Source organism: Rhinolophus hipposideros, assembly GCF_964194185.1.
Source record: "Rhinolophus hipposideros genome assembly, chromosome: 24".
NCBI classification, from domain to species: domain Eukaryota; kingdom Metazoa; phylum Chordata; class Mammalia; order Chiroptera; family Rhinolophidae; genus Rhinolophus; species Rhinolophus hipposideros.
In genome coordinates, this window is record NC_138070.1 from 38,079,891 (window position 1) to 38,101,601 (window position 21,711).

Sequence of the window (21,711 nt, forward strand, 5' to 3'; positions counted from 1 at the left end):
GCGGCCGATGGCCAGCGTGAGTGGCCAGCAGCCAGCGAGAGCTGCTGAGAGTGGCCGTGAGCTGCTGTGAGCGGCTGAGCCACCACCAGGGAATGACTGCCTCAACCGGGGGAGCGCAAGGCTCGTAATAGCAGCGTGGGCCAGGGAGCTGGACTGAGAAACAACAGATTGAAGGTGGTGGGGGACGGCGCTAAACGGGAGAGAGAAGGGAAAGAGAGAGATCTTTTCTCATATTCAATGCTACCTAATAAGTGTTGAAAACAATGACAGAGTGAAAAACTGACCATTCTGTAAGACCCCCTGTAATAACGGATTCAGAAGAGATCATCGTTGGATGCTAAAATCACTGCATGAAGACTGCTGTCAACCCACAGATGAACTATTCATTACAAAGGGGGAAATGTAATTTTACAGTGGGCCTTGTAAGAATCACAACCTTCACCAAACGTGGCATCACTAACAGTGGGACAACCTGACACTACGTGATTCCAAAACACCATTGAGGATAACATATCATCTATACACTATTCTGTACAATTGGACAAATCCAGAATGTGAGACATTCTACAAAACTGGTCTGGATTCTTCAAAAAAAAAAAAAAAAAATCAAGGCCATGAAAAACAACAAAGAAAAACAGCAGAAGCCTTGTTATAAATTATGAAACTAAAGAAGTGTAACAACCAAATGCAATGTGTAAACTTTGACTGAGCCCTGGATTAGAAAAAAGAAGAGTAGATATAATAATATGGAACTGAGAAAAAATAGTCTCTAAGTAATATTGAGTTCGTGTTAGATTTCTTAGATGTGATAATGGCACTCTGATTGTACAGGAAAATGCCATTATTTATTGGAGATAGGTGATAGATAGAGACAGGAAGACAGGATAGATACATGATGGATAGAGTTAAGCAAATTGGCAAAATGTTAACAATTGGTGGTTCTAAGTGAAGGTTGCATGAGTGTTCTTTATATAATTCTTCCAGCTTTTCCTGTGGTCTTCAAGTTTTTTAAGTTGGACCAAAAGTACATCCTGAGAAAAGTCTCCAAGGCAGACTACATCAGAACAAAAAGCAAAGCACTGAAAAACTAAGCAGTACTGAAGTAATTGTATTGATTTTAAATTATCTTTCGTATTGAGAAGGAGGAGGAAGAGGAAAGGTGCCCAATATTGGCTTCATCATCCAGTAAGCTGGTGAGATGCTCAACATGAGAAACGCTTAGAGCTCTCATGAGGATCACACAGCTACTGAGGCTCTCTGAAATCCTAATTATATATAAAATTTATTTTTCTTTCACTTTTCCCATGTTTTTGAGATTTTAGTTTTACTCACTCAGGATCTTAATACTTGACATAAATTTTTTCATGGCATCATTCAATCCAAACACTTCTTATATTGAGACTGCTAAAATTGATACTTCTGCAAGAAGGTTATGAGTTAAACAAATCACATGGTGGTATTAAGACGCAACATAAATAATGTCAACGGGGACCAAGTGATCTCTACAGATCTTCAAAAGAGGAGACATTCTCATCTGGCTGGTATGCTTTTGGTTTAAGCTAATTCTGAAGCAGATATGGGGATAAGTTAACTCATTCAATCTCCTTCTTGTACCAGTGTGATCAGCTAAATTAGTCTTAGTACCACTTTTAAAGCCAGGTAATGATATAGAACATTCTTGAATCTTTGGGGTCCACACAGATTCCCAGGTCCCATGAAAGTCACTGCCAATGAAACAAACCAATCCTAAGTGCTGATAAATGGTTTGATCTCAACCCAGTATAAGACATCTAGTTCTCACAGAGCTGGACACATTCGTCAATGAGCTGGATAACAACAATAAGGAGGGCAAATCTGAAATTTGCAAAGGGTACAAGGCTAATAGTAGAGGTAATACAACATATGCCAAATACAGTGAAAAGGTGATAAGAAGACCAGTTCCTCTCTAACTCATGGGGCAGAAGAAAGCACATGGAGGTTAGAATGAAGTGGCTGGGGTGGCTGTCTCTGCAGCTTTCCCAGGAAGTGTTACAATCAGCATTATTAGTTACTGCCATCAAGTGAATAGGTTAGCTGCTGCCTCCCACATGCTGGAGCTGTAGGTCAGAAAGCAAGCCCTTTCAAAGGGTCCCTTTCAAAGCAAGCCCTTCCCCCAGCCTCTCTTTCCAGCTGACTCAGAAACAGAACAGAGTCACAGTGGGCATGGGCAAACAGCCCCGCACTCACCTTTGTATCATTGCTGCCTAGAACAACATCTGGTTCATTACAGATGTTCAACAACTGTTGGTGTAACTGACCTGAAATTACGCTCCAGTTGCAGCTTGGGCCCTAACTAGTGACAATCACAGTATTTCCTTGTGAAAACTGAGGAAGGTGGATTGGGTCATCTCTGGTGCCTCTGGGCACCACCAAGTTGCACCCATGCAGGGCCCCCCTCTCAAATTTGAGCTCTAGGCACTTCATTTACATAGAGCACAATGGAAGTGCCCCATCCCCCAGGGCTATGCAACTGCTACATTATCAGCCCCTTCCAGTTTCATAAATTAGTAAAACAAAAATAAGCAATCTTGGAAGACTATGAGTGCATGACCTATATATTGAACAATCAAATATTTATAAAGTGCCTGCTAGCCTGTATAGAACAAAAACTCTTGTCTACAAAGACATTGCTGATGAATTGAGGAATTCAGGCATACAATGAAAAGGTAAGTAACAAAAGGAGTCAGTATGTGATCAATGCCAAATTAATGGGACAGCCAACAAATGCTGAAACTGAGAGAGTGATGACTGCGGTGGGGGAGGCCAGACAGAGAAGGGGCCTAAAGCCCTAGACTAGCAACAGAAACCCCATTTGGTCTGGAGCAGCCTTCACTCATGCACATGTACGTCAGTTAACTGCCACTGTGATTTGAAGACATGAACTAACTACAGTATTATTTCCTGCTTCTCTTCTGAAGAAGTTGGCAGTGACAGGTCAAAAGCAGAGAAACAGGAAGAGAAGTGAAAAATAAACTCTGTGAGCAACCTACAAAGTAAATGCCAGGTGGCTACACAGATTTAGGCCAAGCTCAGACTGACATTTGGGACACATGCGCCTATCAATAGGAGGCTTGGACATATTTTCATATTTGCAAATGCTTTATGTGAACCATACATACAGACACCTCCAAATGACCTACACAAATAGAGGAATGCTATAGTGTCCATAATCCCCTAAGTCTATAACCCCACAACATTTTTAAACGTCTGGGGAGGGCATTGTGTTTTCTGGCAGTAGGTTTATCTTCCTAATCATGTTTTGTTCCAGCTACTGCAGCAATGATGCTGTGTTTCCTGAGCACATATGCACCGACAGATGGTGTGAGAGGACTAGAAGTGTGCTAACTACTTCAGAGAAGCCAGCCTGGAATGCAAATGTACCCTGCAGAAAAGTGAAACAAGGAAAATCAGGAACCGACTTTACAATCTGACTGCCATACAAAGAATAAAATGTATTTCTAGTAAATCAAACCATGTCCCTTACCATATTTCTCTCATAGTAGTGTCCCAAGCATCACATTGGTGACTTGTGTATCTTACCACCACTACAGGATGGACTCCTTTAGGAGAAAACATCCAATCTGTCGTTAGACACACAGTACCTCCCAGAATTAGTGCTTGCTAAATGTGTGAGATGGGAATTAATAAATTAATGGATAAATAAATGACAGCATAAATGTGGGAAGAATTGTGCTTTGTGACGGTCCTCATCTGAGCAAACACCAATCCGAATGTGGATACAAAGTGTTGCTTACAAATAAAGCCTCTTCTGACTCTTGGCTCTAAAAAAAGCAGCTGACCAGGGCCATACCGACCAGAAAACAACCAGGTGGAATGCCCAACACCAGTACTTTGCTTCTCTCTGCTTCTTTCAGGCCAGGCTGCTCAGCACATGTCAAATTAATCACAGGGGAAACCATCTGCTAAAATCTCTTTTTAAAACCACCCACCTCTCTCTTGGTGCTGGCTGTTTCTAAAAGGAGCAAAGAAAAAGCCTTTCTTCCGTGCACTAAAGATGATTACAGAAGCCCTCTCCATCTCCTTCAGTAATTCATCTCATGGGTTCAGCTCAAAAACAGAGAGATGTGAGGGCCAGGTTGCCCGGCCCTAATGTTAACAAAATTAACTTTTGTCTGGGACAAAAGTAATCAAAGGACTGATTCTGATAAAATCAGACTTCAGGAGGCAGAGGTTACAAACTCGACATTTTTGCTTTTCAGAACAATATACTGCAAAGAATACAGAACATAATTTAAAAACCTGAGTGCTAGCCTTCACCTGTCACTAACAAATAGGGAGACTTTGTGCAAGTTACTTTATCTTGCTGAGCCTCAGTTTGCTCATCTGTAAACTGAAGTAGCTAACCCCAAATGTCCCTTCTCGGTCTATTTGTTAAGAAACTCCAAAAACAAATGTATCACAGCAAAAGTCAACTGGTTCTCAAGGTGTATGCATTCTGAAATTATTACTCATGTATTATCATTATTTACTGTTACTCATTCTATGAGTAAATATCTGTATGTGTCTCAAATGAAGCAATGAAAGACAATTTAAACAATGTCTAGTTAATGTTTTAGTCATGATTAATTTATATTATATAGAGTTGTACTGTTTCAAATTGATAAAATTATTTCATTTATTCCTTATGGAACCCCTTGGAGATAGGAAGGGAAGATAATCATTCCCGTTTTACAGATAAGCAAAATTTAAGTGATTTCTTATGTCACAAATTGTACTGTTAACAACCTAGTGCTGTAGAGAGATAACCCAGTTTATAATCAGACTTAAATTTCTGGGAGAACAGTGTGATTTTAAAAGAAAAGGCTTCATCAGAAACACTTACTTCAGCTCATTGGTTTCCACACCCTGGGCGATAGCCATGATGATGCCGCCATGATCTCCCCAAGTGTAGTAGTGAGGTCCAGGAAGTGCCTGAAGAGGAAAAGCCAATGCTGATGCCACTGTTGTGGAAGTGACTAGGCAGAAACCATGAACACCACACACACACACACACACACACACACACACACCTTGATGCCAACCCCTTGAATACAACTTTTCAGTTTCCAGAGCACATTCACACCCATTATCTCATATGCTCCACATAACCCTGGAGATGGGCAGAGCTAGTTCTCACATCCCAATTTTTTTCTTCCCCAAATGAAGAAACTAGAGTTGCTATTAAAGTGGCAGACTATAGATGTAGGAATCAAACCCAAATCTCTGACTGTCACCAAAAAGTGATTAAAAATTTACCAACTAGAGTTCCAGTTCTACTACGGTGGTATAAGTCCATCCTTCCTGCTGATTACAACTAAAAACTTTGGACAAAATACAAAATACCTCAGGATGCAGAAGAGTACACGAAATAAAGTAACCTATGGAGGTAATTTAAAACCTAGAGAAGCTACCCACACAGTTGGGGTTTCCCGGTTTGGCTTTGCCCCAGGGAAAGCCCCAGTTGTAGAACACCTCAGTTCCAGCCAGACGGCTAAAACTTCAAAACAAACTGTTTCTCCCTAAAGAACCAACCAAAGAAACCCCTATAGGCCAAGGAGAATGTGGGTGGAATCCTAGAGGAGAGAGTATCAAAGAAGTAAATCCTCTAATTCTATGTATGAACTCACATAAGTCTCAGCCTGACCCCTAAACTATGCATGTGTGGAATAGACTCAAATCATCATAGCAAAGACTTAGGGAACTGAACTGAGATTTCAACTACCACCCACAGAATTCAAGACAGAACTTATGGTCTGAGTCTAAACAGGTTCATTACTTGCTACAACGAAAATATCCACATCATCCAGAAGATTTCATTGTATGCATTTCATTCATTGTCCAGGATACAATCCAAAACATGCGAACGTATCAGTAGACTGTGTCCAATTCTCAAGGGAAAAGATAGGTACCATTCCCAAGATGATTCAAATGTTGGACTTACCAAAGACTTTAAAATAGTAAGCATAACTGTGTTCCATGAGGTAAAAGAAAATGAATTTGAAATAAACAAAGCATAAGATCTCTTCCCAGAGAAGTGGAAACTATTTAAAAAAGAAAAGAAGGACCAAAAGAAAACAATTTTAAGCAGAAAAATATAACATCTGAAATAAGAAATTCACTAATGGGCTCAACAACAGAATAGAAATCACAAAGGAATTATATAGATAAATATAGAACAGTAGAAATTATCCCTTCTAAAGAATTTACAGAAAAAAAGATTTTAAAAAAAAGAGCACCAAAAATCTGACTGACAATAATAAAAGGTCTAACATGTAATTGGAGTCCAAGATAAACCAGGGAAAGGGAATGGAGCAAAAAAAGGAACAGCTGAAAAATTTCTAAATTGGGTGAAAAACATAAATTTATAGATTCAAGATCAGTGTTCCCACCCCCCAAAAAGTTCAGTATCCCCAAAAAGGCTAAACACAAAGAAAACCACACCTAGAGACATCATAACAAAACTGCTGATAAGGGAAAACCAAAGATAAGGGGGGGAACATCTTGAAGCATCTAAAGAAAACTGACAAATTAAACACAAGAAAGTGAAAGTGAAATGACTACAGATTCCTCATTGGAAACCAGGGAAGAAAGAAGATAGCAGCAACATCTTTAAAGTACTGAAAGAATATTACTACCTACCCAGAATTCTATCTCAAACAAAAATATCCTTCAGGAATAAAGGTGAAATAAAGGGATTCTCAAACAAAGGAAAACCAAGAGAATGCATAGTCAGTAGATCTGCTCCTAAGAAATGCTAAAGGAATTTCTTCAAGGTGTAGAGAAACTTACCAGGGGGAAACACAGATCTGCAAGAATGAAAGAAGAGCAAGGGAGATGGTAAATACCCAGGTAAACAAAATATACTGCTTTTTTCTCCTAAGTTGTTTAAAATTGATATCATGATTTAAAGCAAAAGCAAAAACATTGTCTTGTGGCTTTTTCAATGTATGCTGACATGACACATAGAACAACAACAACAAAAAGGTCAGGGGCAGAGAAAAGGGACTTATATGGCTGCAAGGTTTCAAAAATGTATGTTAAGTGTAATATTATGTTTAGTGCAATGTTAATTCAAAAAAGACCACGAAAGATTATGTATAAATAAATAAATATTAGACCTAAATCCAATCATAACAATAGTTATATTAAATGTTAATGGTCTAAGTGTTTCAGTTAAAAAGTAGAGCTTGGCAATATGAATAAAAAAGCAAGACCCTACTATACGTTGCCTATGAGAGACACTTCCAATATAAAGACAAAGATTGGTACAAAGTAAATGGATGGTAAAACATATACTATCCAAACATAAGAAGGCTGGAGGGAGTATTTCAAAATCAGATAAAACAGACCTCAAGAAAAAGGGTATCTCCATAGGTAAAGAAGAATATTTTATAATGACAAAAGGGACAGTTAATCAGAAAAGTAAATCATGATAAATGTGCATGCACTTAATAACAGAGCCTCAAAATATATAAAGCAAAAATTGAAAGGACTAAAAAGAAAAAGCAGACAATCTAGTCATAGTTTGAGATTTTCCCACCCTTCTCTCAGCAATTTACAGAAGTAGACCAAAAAAAAAAGAAAAAAAATTGGCAATAAGAACATGGATGATCTGAGCAACAAAGTATCAACCAACTCCATATAAGTTGCATCTATGGAACACTACCTCCAACAACTGCAGAATACACATTCATTCTAACTGATATGATATATTCTCCAAGACAGACCACATATTGGTCACAAAGCAAGTCCCAATAAATATAAAGGAACTGAGATCACACAGTGTATTCTCTGACTACAAGGAAATTAAATTAGAAATCAATAATAAGATATCTATGAAAATTTCAAATATCTGAAAACTAAACAACCCTTTTCTAAATAACTTATCAGTCAAAGACAAAAAGCAAAGTAACACTATGAAGTGATAAAAATATCGTGGAATTAGAGAGTGTCAATGGTTGCAAATCACATCACTCGTTAATATACTAAAAACCACTGAACTGAACACTTTAAAATGGCAAATTTTAGTATGTGAATCACATCCTGATTTTTAAAAGGGGACATGAAAAAATATTCCAAATTGAATGGCAGTAATAATATATCTAAATTTGTGGCATATCTCTAAAGCAGTATTTAGAGGAAAACTTACAGCTTTAAAATGAATGTATAGAAAAGAAGATCTAAAATCAACTACCTAAAATTATGCCATAAGAAGTTACAAACAGAAAAGTAAATCCAAAGGAAATAGGGAAAGGATAATACTGAAGAGCAGAAATCAACAAAGTAGAAAACAGACAATAGAGAAAATTAAAGTCAAAAGTAAGTTCTTTGCTATAATTTTATACATATAATGTGATGGCTCGGTGTGAGGTCGGAGGGATAGTGGATGAGGGGAGGGGGGTTCACAGTGTGAGGGATATAAATGATGAACGTCTAAGTATTACCTTGTCTTGTACACCTGAAACTAATAAATTAAAAAACAAAAAAAGTAAGTTCTTTGCAAAGATCAATGATATTAATAAACCACTAACTAAATCAGGAAAAAAAAAGGAAAAACACCAATCACCATATCAGGAATAAAAACAAATTATCACCACAGATCCTACAGACATTAAAAAAAAAAAGAAGAAATACCTTGAGTAACTTTATGGCAACAAATTCAGTAACTTAGATAAAAGGACAAGACTTTTTAAAATATGCAACTCACCAAAACTGACACAAGTAGTAAAAAATCCAAATAGTTCTCTCTCTACTAGAGAAATTAAATTTCTAATCAAAACATTCCCAAGAAGAAAGTGCCAGGTCCAGATAGTTTCACTGAAGAATTACTACTCAAGTACAAAAAAAAAACACTACTCTTACACAAACTTTGTCAGAAAACAGAAGTGCTCAGCTTGTTTTATGACAGCCTAACCTTAACATCAAAACTTGAAAAAGACATTACAACAAAAAAAAGAACCAATACCAGTGTCTCACGAATAATGCCAAAATCTTTAACAAAATTATTAGCAAATCAAACCTAACCTACATAAAAGGAATAATACATCATAACCAAGTACAATTTATCACAGTAATTCAAGGTTAGCTTAATATTCAGGAATTAAATACTATAACATATCACATACATATAATATTGTGATATAAAAAGAAATATGTATTTTGGTGTTTATTTCTTTTTTTTTTTAATTTATTTATTGGGGTGACAATTGTTAATGAAATTACATAATTTCAGGTGTACAATTCTGTATTACATCATCTACAAATCCCATTGTGTGTTCACCACCCAGAGTCAGTTCTCCTTCCATCACCATATATTTGATCCCCCTTACCCTCATCTCCCTCCCCCCACCCCCCTTACCCTCTGGTAACCACTAAACTATTGTCTGTGTCTGTGAGTTTTTGTTTCTCATTTGTTTGTCTTGTTTTTGGTTTATATACCACATATCAGGGAAATCATAGGGTTCTCTGCTGTATTTTGGTGTTTATCCCTGGCTCCTGGCCAGAGCTCCTAAAACCGCTCTAATTTCCCAATGATAAGAGCGACAGAAGCACCCTTCGTTGTCATGTCTGGTCTCTGACCCCAGCTCCTGCCACAGAGCTCCTAAAACCCCTGTAATTTCCCGAGTGATGGGGATGACAGGAGTGTCTTACACTGAGTGCCTATAACCCTTGGAATTTCCTGGGTCACAGGAAAGCCTTTTGTTCTAATGAGGTAACTCTTATTGGGCTGGTCATCAGAAAGCCTAACCATGATTAGAAGCTTGAAACTTCCAGCCCCGCTCCTATCCTCCAAAGAGAGGAGAGGGGCTGGAAATGGAGTTAATAGTCAATCATGCCTATATGATGAAGCCTCCAGCAAAAAATAAAAATAAAAATAAATAAAAACTTAAACTCGAGGATTTGGGGAAGTTTCTGGGTTGGTGAGTACACCCTCATGTTGAAAGGGTAACACACCCCAATTCCAAGGAGACAAGCTCCTACGCTCAGGACCTTCTGGACCTTGCCCTATATACCTCTTCATCTAGCTGCTCATCTGTATCCTTTTAATACCCTTTATGATAAACCCGCAAACATAGTAAATGTTTTCCTGAGTTCTATGAATTGTTCTAGCAAATTACTGAACCCAAGGAGGGGATTTATGTGAACGCTCAATTTATAGTCAGTCAGTAAGAAGTGCAGGTAACAACCTGGGACTTGCAATTTGAGTCCGACGGCGAGGGAGAAGGGGCACTCTTTGAAACTGAGCCCTTAATCTGTGGGGTCTGTGCTAACTAACTCCAGGTAGTTAGTGTCATGACTGAAATGTAGGACATCCAGTTGGTGTCAGAAGAGTTGGAGAATTGCTTAATATGAGGGAAAAATATCTACAGATTTGGTGTCAGAAGTGTTCTAAAAGTGAAGAAACAGACTTTTTCTTTAATATAATACACCATATTACATGTTACCATATTATTACATATTAAGAAAGGAAGAAAAGACAGAGAGAAATAAAAGATATAACGATCATAAAGGAAGAAATAAAATTGTCCCTACTTGCAGATGATATTGTTGCTTATATAGAATCTACAAAATAATTACTAAAACTAATGAATTATTTTAGCAAGGTTGCAGAATACAAGGTTAATATAGAAAACTCAATTGTACTCTTATATACTATAGCAAAAACTGGAAAATTCCCTTAAAAGAAAATCTCATTTACAGTAATATCTAAAAATAAAATATACCTAGGAATAAAGCTAACAAAAGATACAAAAGACCTCCACATTGAAAAGTACAAATATCGGTTAAGAGAAATTTTTTAAAGAAATGGAGAAATGCACTACATTCACGGATCAGAAGACTCAGTAGTGTTAAGATGTTAATTTTCCCCAAATTAATCTATAAATTCAAAGCAATCCCAATCAAATTGTCAGCAGGTTTTGTAGAAATTGACAAGCTGATTCTAAAATGTATATGGAAATATAAAGGACCTAGAATAGCCAATGAACAGATAAACAAACAAATTGTGGAATAAGCCTATAATGGGATACTAATCAATAATAAAAAGGAAAGAACCATTGAACAACATGAATGGACCTCAAAATCAGCATTAGTAACAGAAGCCAGACAAAAGTTCTGCATACTCTATGAGTCCACTTATACAGAATTCTAGAAAATGCTAACTAATAAATAATCTGGTAGAGCCAAAGGTAAAGAGAAGGATGATTTACAAATCATCAAAAGATACTTTGAAAGGTGACGGAGATGTTTGTTGTCCTAAATGTGATGTTGGTGATGGTGTAGTGATGGTGACCAATGACCAAACTACACTTCAAATATGTGCCGCTTACCGTAATTCCACACGCCTTAGTAAAGCTGCTAAAGAAAAAAGCGTAAAAAGGGAACTCTGAGGAGCAAAGAATTTGCACAATTAGTAGCAGAAAAGGAACAAGAATTTATAGGACCGGTTTCCTAGGCAGCATTCTGTCCACTACATCCTATCCCCTCTTCCCCAGCCACCACCTAGTCCACATATCCGAGACTGCCCCTCTGAAGTAAAGGCTGCCAAGGGGACTCAGATGCCCACTCAGATAGACAGTCTCAAATTTTTCATCCTCTTGTTAGTTTTCTGCTACTTCCAAAAATAACGTCCCTTCTGCAATGGCTGCTCCTTGGCAGACGTTAAGCACTCTGGCAGGAGGCACTGACAGCTGCCCCAGTTATCAGCCAGATGATACCACTTCGCTGGAAGAGGAACAAGACACTGCTTTCTATCCAGAAGGAAATCACTTGCAGATGTTCAAAGCACGGACCACATCAACATCAGAAGGTACAAACAAACCACAAGCCTATCAGCAGAGGACAGAACACCCAATTTCAATAGGAATGTCTGGCTCCAAGGAAGAGGAAAACAGCTGCGCCATCTTTCCCATGGGAACAGGACAGGGATTCCCTGAAAATTCCAAACTGTTCACGCTTTTTGACATTCTGACCTTAACAACCTCCTTCATCTGAATAAGTACTTATATTCTCTACCATACTGGAATAGCCCTTAATTGGCACACGTGCGTGCGCACACGAGAGGCAGCTCAGAGTCCCAGATCTCTCAGCTAGATGTATGGTAAGCCCTACCTCAAATGAGATAAGGTATGGGACAGGTCTCTGTAACTGCAAAAAGCCACACAAAGACTGGCTTTTATTACAGCTTTACAAATGACATGTTTCAATATGAAAGTGTACACAGTGCTTTCCCAACAAGAATCACCATGAGGAGGGGAACTCTCTGCCAGCTCTTCTGAGAACTCCGCAACCTTCCTGACTTCACGTTCAGCCTGCAGAGGTGCTCTTGTGGGACCTTCTATGGAGTTCTCCTGGTGGCTCCCTGCCATGCAGCAGAGTACCTCTGAAAGCAACCCCTATAGAATGAGACCAGAGGCACTTACCTTGGCCTTAATAAGTCTTCGGAGACTGGTGAGAAACTATTTTGTTTGTTTGTTTGTTTGTTTTACACGTTTGGAAATTTCCTAATGTCCAAGGCTATATTAGCATTTTAGGACAAGAGAACAACCTCCGCCTTCAGAATTGCTATAATCAGTGCCTAAGGATCCAAATTAGTTATACACCTTAAGGCAAAAGCAGTCTTCTTCCATGGCACAGAATGAGATGAAAGTACATCACAACTCCACAACTCAGTGACAAGAGGCTTGACTTCAACTTCAGTAATACGCCAAAATAAATAAATAACCAAGGTCAGGCCTGAAACCACTACAACCACACTGTCATTTGCTAATAGATTCAGCAAATATTTACTTAGCATCCACTCCATGCCAGAAGTGAGCAGAACAGACACTGCCTTGTCCTCATCGAACTTATAATCTTGGAACATTTAGTCAAAAATTTTTTGAAAGGTCTGTTTTTTATTCAAAGTAGCATTTTTGGCAAAATCACAAGCCTGCATCAACTGACTCTCGTGTGTGGTTCCAGATACCTGTCTTTATTTTATGGTCACAGTTGGCACCCGTAGCCTCCACCATGGGCCACATGTGTCCCTGAAATGTCTAAGTTCAGTCCACGCTCTCATACCAACAAGAACCAAGATGGGACCCTGACCTCTCGCCACCGGGCTCCAGCACTGCTAGAGATGTACACGTTCATCTTGCTTGCTAAATTCTTTCCCACTGAACCTAAAATGCAAGAGGAATAATTATTTTTGATTCAAGAATATATCAGATAACCACCTTGTCCACCCAGAAATTCAGAGTAGGATCTAGCAACAAGGAATGTCTCAAAACCACGGACAGCAGTTACTGCAGCAGATGTCAGTGGTCACTGTGCAATTTGGCTGCACATAACCAAACGGCTTCACCTGTAAGTGAGCACAGGCGAAGCAAACTTACCGGTGGCAATGATGAGACCAGGAGCTGACTCCTTGGATAGGATGGGCATCCTCCGGAGCTGGAGGTTGAGCAGCTGACTGAGCCTCTGGGCCAGGTGAAGGGAACAGCCCTGGGACAGCTAGGAAACACAACAAGTTCCAGGCACTGTCAGAAACGGATGTGATGCCTCGATCTCCTTCTAAACACTGAGGCCTGTGTGTAGACATTGCAGCTAGACACAGAGGAAGGACATCTGGCCCAAAGGCAACCAGAGTTACAGCCTGCCTGTGCCCACACCTCCCCAGATGGACATGATCATCTAAACCATGTGAATGCCTCTTATTGAAGAAAAGAGAGTACTAATAAAAAATTCCTCCTGAGAATCTCAGAGAAACAGCAACGAGAAATCAGTGCCAATTCGAGTAAATAGAAAAGCTATCACTCTCTCCATATTACCTACAGAGTCTCTCATGTGACTTGAAACTAAAGAGAAATGAAATGATTTCACTGTATTTACTTTCTAGGTCAGTGAAGATATATTTCAAATACGATATAGGCAATTCTGTCAGATGAAAAACCAAGAATCAGAAGTCATAGTGTCTCACTGATAAGCTGCCAGATGTACAACATATGAGGTATAAACACCAAAGGACCCACATTAAATCTGTTTAAGTAGGCCGCATTTGTACAAAGTATACAGGTGTTCCCTGCAAGACTTCAAGTTCTTCAAACTGGCCTCCATCACATATGTTCAGATTTTCATAGCTTTGCAAACAAGGCCTTTTGCTAAATGGTCATGCCTGATTCTCTTGGCCAGAAAGTGATTATCAAATGTGTTCCCGACAGGATAACTCTGTGTGTGCTTATGGTACAAGTAAAAACTATGGCATGGTTTGCTAGACAGACCTATTTTTTATAACAAAGTATCAGTAACAAAATCCATCTTGCTAGCATCACAGTTTGGCAAATGGAAACTAGGGCAAATTGGGTTGTGTCTCAAAGAAATATCTGCCAACCTTTTCAACCTTTGTCCTTTTCTTGCACCACCTAAAATCAGAAGTAGAAGCTAAAAGCTGATTAACTGTCGTACAGTTCATAAATAAACTGATCAAACAGTGAAATAATAAGCGGAATTTTAACAATACCGTTCATCCCGTTTAACCAGGTCTTGGACCCCTACTGTATGCTGAAAAATACCCCACCCCCATCCACATCAGGCTCATGCAGAGCTTGCATGATCTAATAGACACTACTGAGTAAATGAGAAGCATCTAGGTATTGGTCCACATTTACTTATATCCTGCCTCTTTCCAAAGTGAGAGTTGATGTGTTAAGTTGAGACCTGCTGCCAAATTGGAAGAGAAATCAACAAGTACACTCTAGAGCAAGAGTATGCAAAAGAATTTTCCCAAGGGCCACAGACACAGCACATAGGTCAACATATTTAACCATGGACAAACAAAATTCAATAATCTGGAAGACAGGGTAATTTTCTCACTAAAATATTACAATTTCTCCAACAATCAGTACTACTTCCTTTTTTTTTTTCAGAGTTTCTTCCACTCACCTATTTTATACACCCTAGATCCCTTAGGCCAAATGAAAATGAAGTTGCAGTGTACTATATAAAACCAGGGGCCACAATGCATAGACTGTTCTGAAGGAAAAGAAAGGAGCTGCTTAGGTACACTTAAGGTGGACACTTAATGGGACCAAATAACAAATTTTAGTATTCTTAGTTTTTCAGATGAAGCCACATGTAGGGAGAGTTGTTAAAATCCTAAATTATATTCAGAGAGGAATTTTTAAAGAAATTCTACAGAAATAACCTATGGGAGAGGTTCCCAAATTTTCTCGGTTCACAGCACAAATGGTGTCTCAGTAATTTTATGGCAGCTTCAAACCAGAAGAAGTACCAATAAATATACATGTCCTAATAACTTTGTAGTAACTTGAAATGAGTTTCACTTATATATACACACACACACACACACATACATACATACACACATATATCAAACAAAAATTTTGTGTCATTCTTAAATAACCAGTGACTTAATAATGGGATGTGTGCACCTGTTGGGCACTACAAAACTTTGGAATCATGTTAGACACCAGCATTGTCATTTCCTGTTCCATTCTCATGTTCTCACTTGCTTTCTAGCATATCAACTGCTGAAAATTCAGCCTCACAAAGATATGTCATCAAAAGAAATACGGCATGAGCTAATGTTGGAACTACAAACTAACTTAAGATAATAATTCACATGGTGACCAACATATGCTAAGTATCAGAGTGTTTCCCTCAAAAATGTAAAATGTCCATGGTGCCCCTGTGAGTTCACTATGGCACCCTTACGTGCCTTGGTACAGAGTTTGGGAACTGTAAGGGTAGCACTACAGATAAAAGTTTATGATAAAAACGCAAAGAAAATTAAAGCATCTATACCTCACAACTGATTTTTTCTCCATATCCTGTGAAGGCTGGAGCCTGAAGAAATTCCCAGGTTCCCCCTTTGTCAAAGGTGATGACTGATCTCATGTTCTCCTCATTCATGGAACCATTAATCAGAGTAGCAATGTAGACTCCTTGTAACCCTTCCACGCGGTGGAAGTCAGCAAATGGTTCATTTGCGAAATACCTACAATAAGAGCAAATAAACAGCTATGAAACTGAACTGGTGTTTTTTTGGTATGTTTTTATTGTAAATAACATAAAATTTAACCATTCCAAAGCACACAACTCAGTGGCTTTAAGTACATTCACAATGTCGTGCAACCATCATCACTATCTGTTTCCAGAACATTTTCATCTCCCAAAACAAAACCCCACACCCACTGGAAGTCATTCCCCATCTCTCCTTCCCATCCCAGCCCTGGCTAATAAGTTTTCTGTCTCTGTAGATTTGCCTATTCTGGATACTTCATATAAATGGAATCATACACTATGTGGCCATTTTTATGGTTCCTTTCACTTAGCATAATGTTTTCAAGGTTCATCCATGTTGTAGCGTATACAGTACTTCATTCCATTTTATAGCTGAATAATCTGCTCTTTTTTAAAAAAGTGATTGTTTTTTAACTTTGAGGGCCAAGATGTTTATCTTTTCAATAACTCCTCCCAGGGGGTTCAGAATGTTGAATACAACACACAAAAGTTGATCGAAGAGTCACCACTATTCCTTCACTATCGAAATTGACCCCAAATCCTCCAGTCAATCCTTGACAAACAGCAAACAATAAGCCAGACTTGCCAGACACAAATAATAGTGCCAGGGCTTACAATTTAACCCCATCTATAGGAATATAGTTAAGGGTTAAATAGCCACTATCCAGGTACTTACAAAAAACTATCTAACACCCTGATCAGACAGAAGCCCGTAGGGTTTCTGTCAAGAAACAGAGTAGAAACCCTTTGCAGAGAAGCAGTACATACAGCAAGGATAGCTCTGCAAGCTTGAGATTATGCTTATTAACAGTGAAGCAGAGAATAAAGACCTTCGGTCCTTAAGTACGAGGCTAGGATACTGAAATTTTACTGCAAAGCAGTTTTGCACTAACATGGCATACACACACAACAGATCTCTGATAAATGGTAACCATAGTTCACACGTCTTTTAAAACTAAAAGTATGCCCTTTATTTAGAGCGTTGTGAGCCACTGGGCTTTCTTAAAAACAAACAAACAAACAAAACCATAACTGTTTATTTCCATTACCCGTCATAACAAATCTTGAGCTGGATGACTGCTCTGCCCCCTCAGACAGAAGATGGACACCACAAGCTCTGATACATGAAAAGAAAAGGAGCAGTACTCGCAAAGCACTGACAAAGCTACTTCAGACTGAGAGACAAGCACAATCCTAAATAAAATACCAGAGTTGAGACCAAATATTCTGACATGTGGTTTCCTTCCAACTATTTTAGTTATTTCTCACGCACTTCCTTTGTCATCAGCCCCAGGTCTATTCTCCCTGTTATGTTTACGTCAACTGTACTGCTTGTGATTCTATCATAGTGAAGTCTGTCATCCTCAGCTTTACTGGCTTATTTCATACATCTGAGAGACCTAAGTGTCTTTCATTTCAGTGAGCCCTATTTCTTTCCCCTGGTCATCCTCCTAGAGTTTTTTATCTTTTACTTCCAAGCAGAAACTTGTCCTTTATACCCCACACACTCCTCTGCCTTCACTTCCCAGCCCACCCTCTCATCTCTGCCTTTGGTCCTACAATTTGCCTCACCCTAAGCACTCTCCTGAGAGTCTGTTTTCTTCCATTTTCTCTCACAGACCTTCACTACAGCACTTCTCCCTCTGCTTCCCAGTGTGCCCTCAGGTCAAGCCTTGCCAGGCAGCTCACCAGGTCCCTCCGGCCACCCTAAGTGCACAATCAGAGCCCTCCTCACCATTCCCGGCCAAACGAACAGAACGAAATCAGGATACCCCAACAGGCCCGACAGCTCTATCATCATCACATCTCTTCCTCCATCTAGACACTACTTTCCACAAGATTTCTACTTGGCCAGGGTCACCCTCCGTTAAGAATTCTTTCTCCAGTTCTCTAAGTAAATTAGAACCAGTTCCTGGGTACCATACTTTTCTATTGAGTTCAAAAAATAGCTCATTTCAAATGCCACAAAGGTTTTGTTTTTTAAAAAAGCTGGCCTGCCCATGTAATCTGTTAATTCACCCTTACCCCATTTCATCTTGCTGCAATGGAGATGCAGCTGACAAAAGATTACTCAAATGAGCATATCTGGACATCTCCAGTCCTGAGATAAACTCTGAAAAAATAAGAAGGCTGAGCAGGATGTTGTTCTATGAATCTTGACATAAATCTATTTTCAATTTCCTAATTGGGTTGTACACTCAGACAGGGCAGGGGGGACCTTTGGCCCTGCATGAAGGGTCATCTATATGTATGAGGGGCTGAATGATCGTATAACTGAGGAGTTGGACTCTGCAGCTTCTGGTTCTGCTCTGCCCTGTCAGGAGATATTCCTCCTAAATAGCTGACAAATGTGGAAAATGAGGAAACTTTGTAAAACTGTGACTTAACCCATCCCATGGCCAGACGCTCTCAAGGTGAAAAAATAAAGAGTCAGTGAGAGAGAGGCCTGAGGGATAATGGTTCACAGTTTTAATTATAAAAAACAGTCAGGAGAACACTCACCCATAAAAAGAAATGAAGTACTGACACATGCTACATGCGGATAAACCTTGAAAATACAATGCAAAGTGAAAGAAGCCTGATATAAAGGTCACATATTGTGGTATGATTCCATTTATATGAAATATCTAAAAAAGGGAAAACCACAGAGACAGAAAGTAGATTGGTGATTACCAGGGGCTTGAGAGAAGGGGTAGTGGGGAGAAACTGCTTAATGGATAAGAGGTTTTCTTTTGTGGAAATCAAAATGTTTTAGAATTAGGTAAAGCTGGTGGTTACACAACATTGTGAATGTAGTAAATTACACTGCATTGTTCATTTTAAAACGGTTATGTTTAAGTTATGCAAATTTCGTATCAATGAACTAATTTTTTTTTGAAGCCACAGGAACCAGCCCAAAGGAACTGCCACTGACCAAACCAGAACAACCAGAATTCGAACCACGGCAGAATGGTTTATAACATTTGGAATAATAAACTGTCAGTCTATACTACAGGGAAAAAGTAAGGAATAAAGATGAACTTCCACTCAAGATAGCAGAATGTGTAAACACTGTGCTTGCCTCCACCCATCACCATCCAAATTACAACTAAATTATAAAACAACCATCGAGAACGACCTGGCAATGGGTGAACAGGATTCCTATAATTAAGGACATACAGAAAAGGCCACGTCGCAATGATACCGACGAGAAAAACATGAAAAATATGAATAAGAAAGTAACTGGGTATGTCACATACCATGTCAAAAGAGGCTATTTCATTGCTCTTTGTTAAGCAATCATTTCATTAGTAGCTGCCCTGACGTGTGAGACTGGCAGGAGGGGCAGAGACACAGAATGGGCAGGTCTCACAGCCACAAGTGGTGATTAAGAAATAGGAGGGATATCTCAACTGCAGTGGTCACCCCAAGATGAGCACGGTTCCAGTGCCAGGAAGAGGAGTACCCATAATATCAGGTTTTAAAAATCAGCAGGGCTTCTGTCTGAGTGAGACACAGGGCTGGTGGAAATCCAGACCTCTTCTTAAAAGGGCCTCCATACAAACTCACTCGCTCACAGACACTCATCTTGGGCTCCAGTGAAGAGACAGCAGCTCAAAAAGTGCCAGGGACATACAGGGAGGAACTGAGTTATATGGCTTCATGGTGAGGGCTAGAGAAGGCCTCTCTAGGACTGAAGTGAGGGCACGCACTATTGTTTCTTTGTTGAGCCCTCCCCATACACAGCCGGCAGGCACAGGTGGGTGCCAAATCTGAGTCTCCATCAACCTGGCTAAGAAACCCAGGTGAGTCCCTGAAACCCTACCTCACCCAACTTGTACACCAGCCCAAACCTCTTTCAGCAGCTTTTCCTCATAAGATCATGCTGTAGACTTTTCTAAAACCTCACAATGGTCCATAAATACCAAACAAGCAGTAGCTGGCCTCAGCATGCCCTGTACCTCTTATTAAGGGGCCCTAAGACCATCACTAGTGACATCCGGCCTCAGAACACACCACAGCCTCTCCCAGACGTCTCCAAGCCCAGTACAGGCAGCTACCAACCATAGATCACGTTGTAGCTCCTACCAGGTGGCCCTTGGCAGAGTACAGGCAGTGGCTGACCTGGGCCTGCACTAGAGCCCCTAACAAAGCATCAGAACCAACATACCCAGTGGCCAGCTTCAGACCACAACAGAGCACCACACAATTAGCTCCACAAATGACACAACAAAAAGAGTGGATTCGGCGGGCAACAGAGCCCAGCTAAATTGAATCCTGCTCCATAGGGTAAGCCCCTAAACAACAGCTTGTCCACTGTAGTCACAGCCAATCCTCACAGCCAGTCACCCTGAGGGTAAATCCCTCTCACTAATGTGCCAACAGCAACCCAAGCTCAAGTACAACACAACCCACAAAAGGCACACACCTGGAGCACCCAGAGCAGGTGACCAGAGAGACTGCACCACTGGGCCTCACAGGACACCTACTACATAGGCCACTCTACTAAGACCAGCAGCTATCACAGACCTACCTAATGCATAGAAACAACAACAAGGAGGTGGCCAAAATGGGAAGACAAAGAAACATGTCCCAAATGAAAGACTAAAACAAAGTTTCAGAAAATGAACTAAATTAAATGGAGGCAAGCAACCTACCAGATACAGAGTCCAAAACAAGGGTTATAAGGGTGATCGAGAAACTTAGTAAGAACTTGAACAAAGAGATAGTAAGCATGAAAAAGGACATAGAACCTACAGAAAAGAACAAGTCAGAAGTGAAAAATGCAATAACTGAAATGAAGAATGAACTAGAAGGAATCACCAGTAGACTAGATAAAGCAGAGGATTAAATCAATAATTTGGAAGACAAGGTAGCAGAAAACACCCAATTGAAAAAGAAAAAAGAATTTTAAAAAAGAGGATACTTTAAGAGACCTCTGGGACAACATCAAACATACCAACATTCGCATCACAGGGGTCCCAGAAGGAAAAGAGAGAGAGAAATGGATTTAGAACCCATCTGAAGAAATAATGACTGAAAACTTCCCTAACCTGGCAAAGGAAATAGACATACAAGGCCAGGAAGCACAGAGAATCCCAAACAAGATGAACCTCTAAAGGCCCACACCAAGACACATCATAATTAAAATGTCAAATGTTAAAGACAAAGAGAAAATCTTAAAAGCAGCAAGAGAAAAGCAGTTAGTTACCTATAAGGCAGCTGTCAGCTGATTTCTCAATAGAAACTTTGCAGGTCAAAAGAGATTGGCATGATGAATTCAAAGTAAGGACCTACAACCAAGATTGCTCTACCCAGAATCAAAGGACAGATAAAGAGCTTCCCAGACCAGAATAACCTAAAGGAATTCATCAACACCGAACCATTATTACAAGAAATGCTAGAAGGACTTCTTTAAGACAAAAACAAAATATATCAAAAGTATGAACAATAAAAATGGTAATAACTACATATCTATCAACAATTACTTTCAATGTAAATGGATTAAACACTCCAGTCAAAAGATAGGGTGGCTGAATGGATAAGAAAAACAAGACGCTTACACATATGCTGCCACAAGATACTCGCTTCAGATTGAAAATAAATGGATGGGAAAAGATACTTCATGAAAAAGGACACAAACAAACAAACAAACAAAGCTGGGGTAGC

General features: G+C 39.5%; 1 protein-coding gene across 1 annotated transcript in view; it reads right to left on the minus strand.

The window, feature by feature from the left end:
• The window catches only part of SORL1 (sortilin related receptor 1), a 154,754-nt gene that overhangs the window by 80,282 nt on the left and 52,761 nt on the right, over window positions 1-21,711 (minus strand). The window contains exons 9-12 of the mRNA XM_081037393.1: window positions 15,844-16,036; window positions 13,416-13,533; window positions 13,129-13,202; window positions 4,883-4,971 (exon numbers count right to left, since the gene is read on the minus strand). Of these exons, the coding sequence (XP_080893519.1) occupies window positions 4,883-4,971; window positions 13,129-13,202; window positions 13,416-13,533; window positions 15,844-16,036 (474 nt within the window). The remainder of the gene's footprint in view (window positions 1-4,882; window positions 4,972-13,128; window positions 13,203-13,415; window positions 13,534-15,843; window positions 16,037-21,711) is intronic.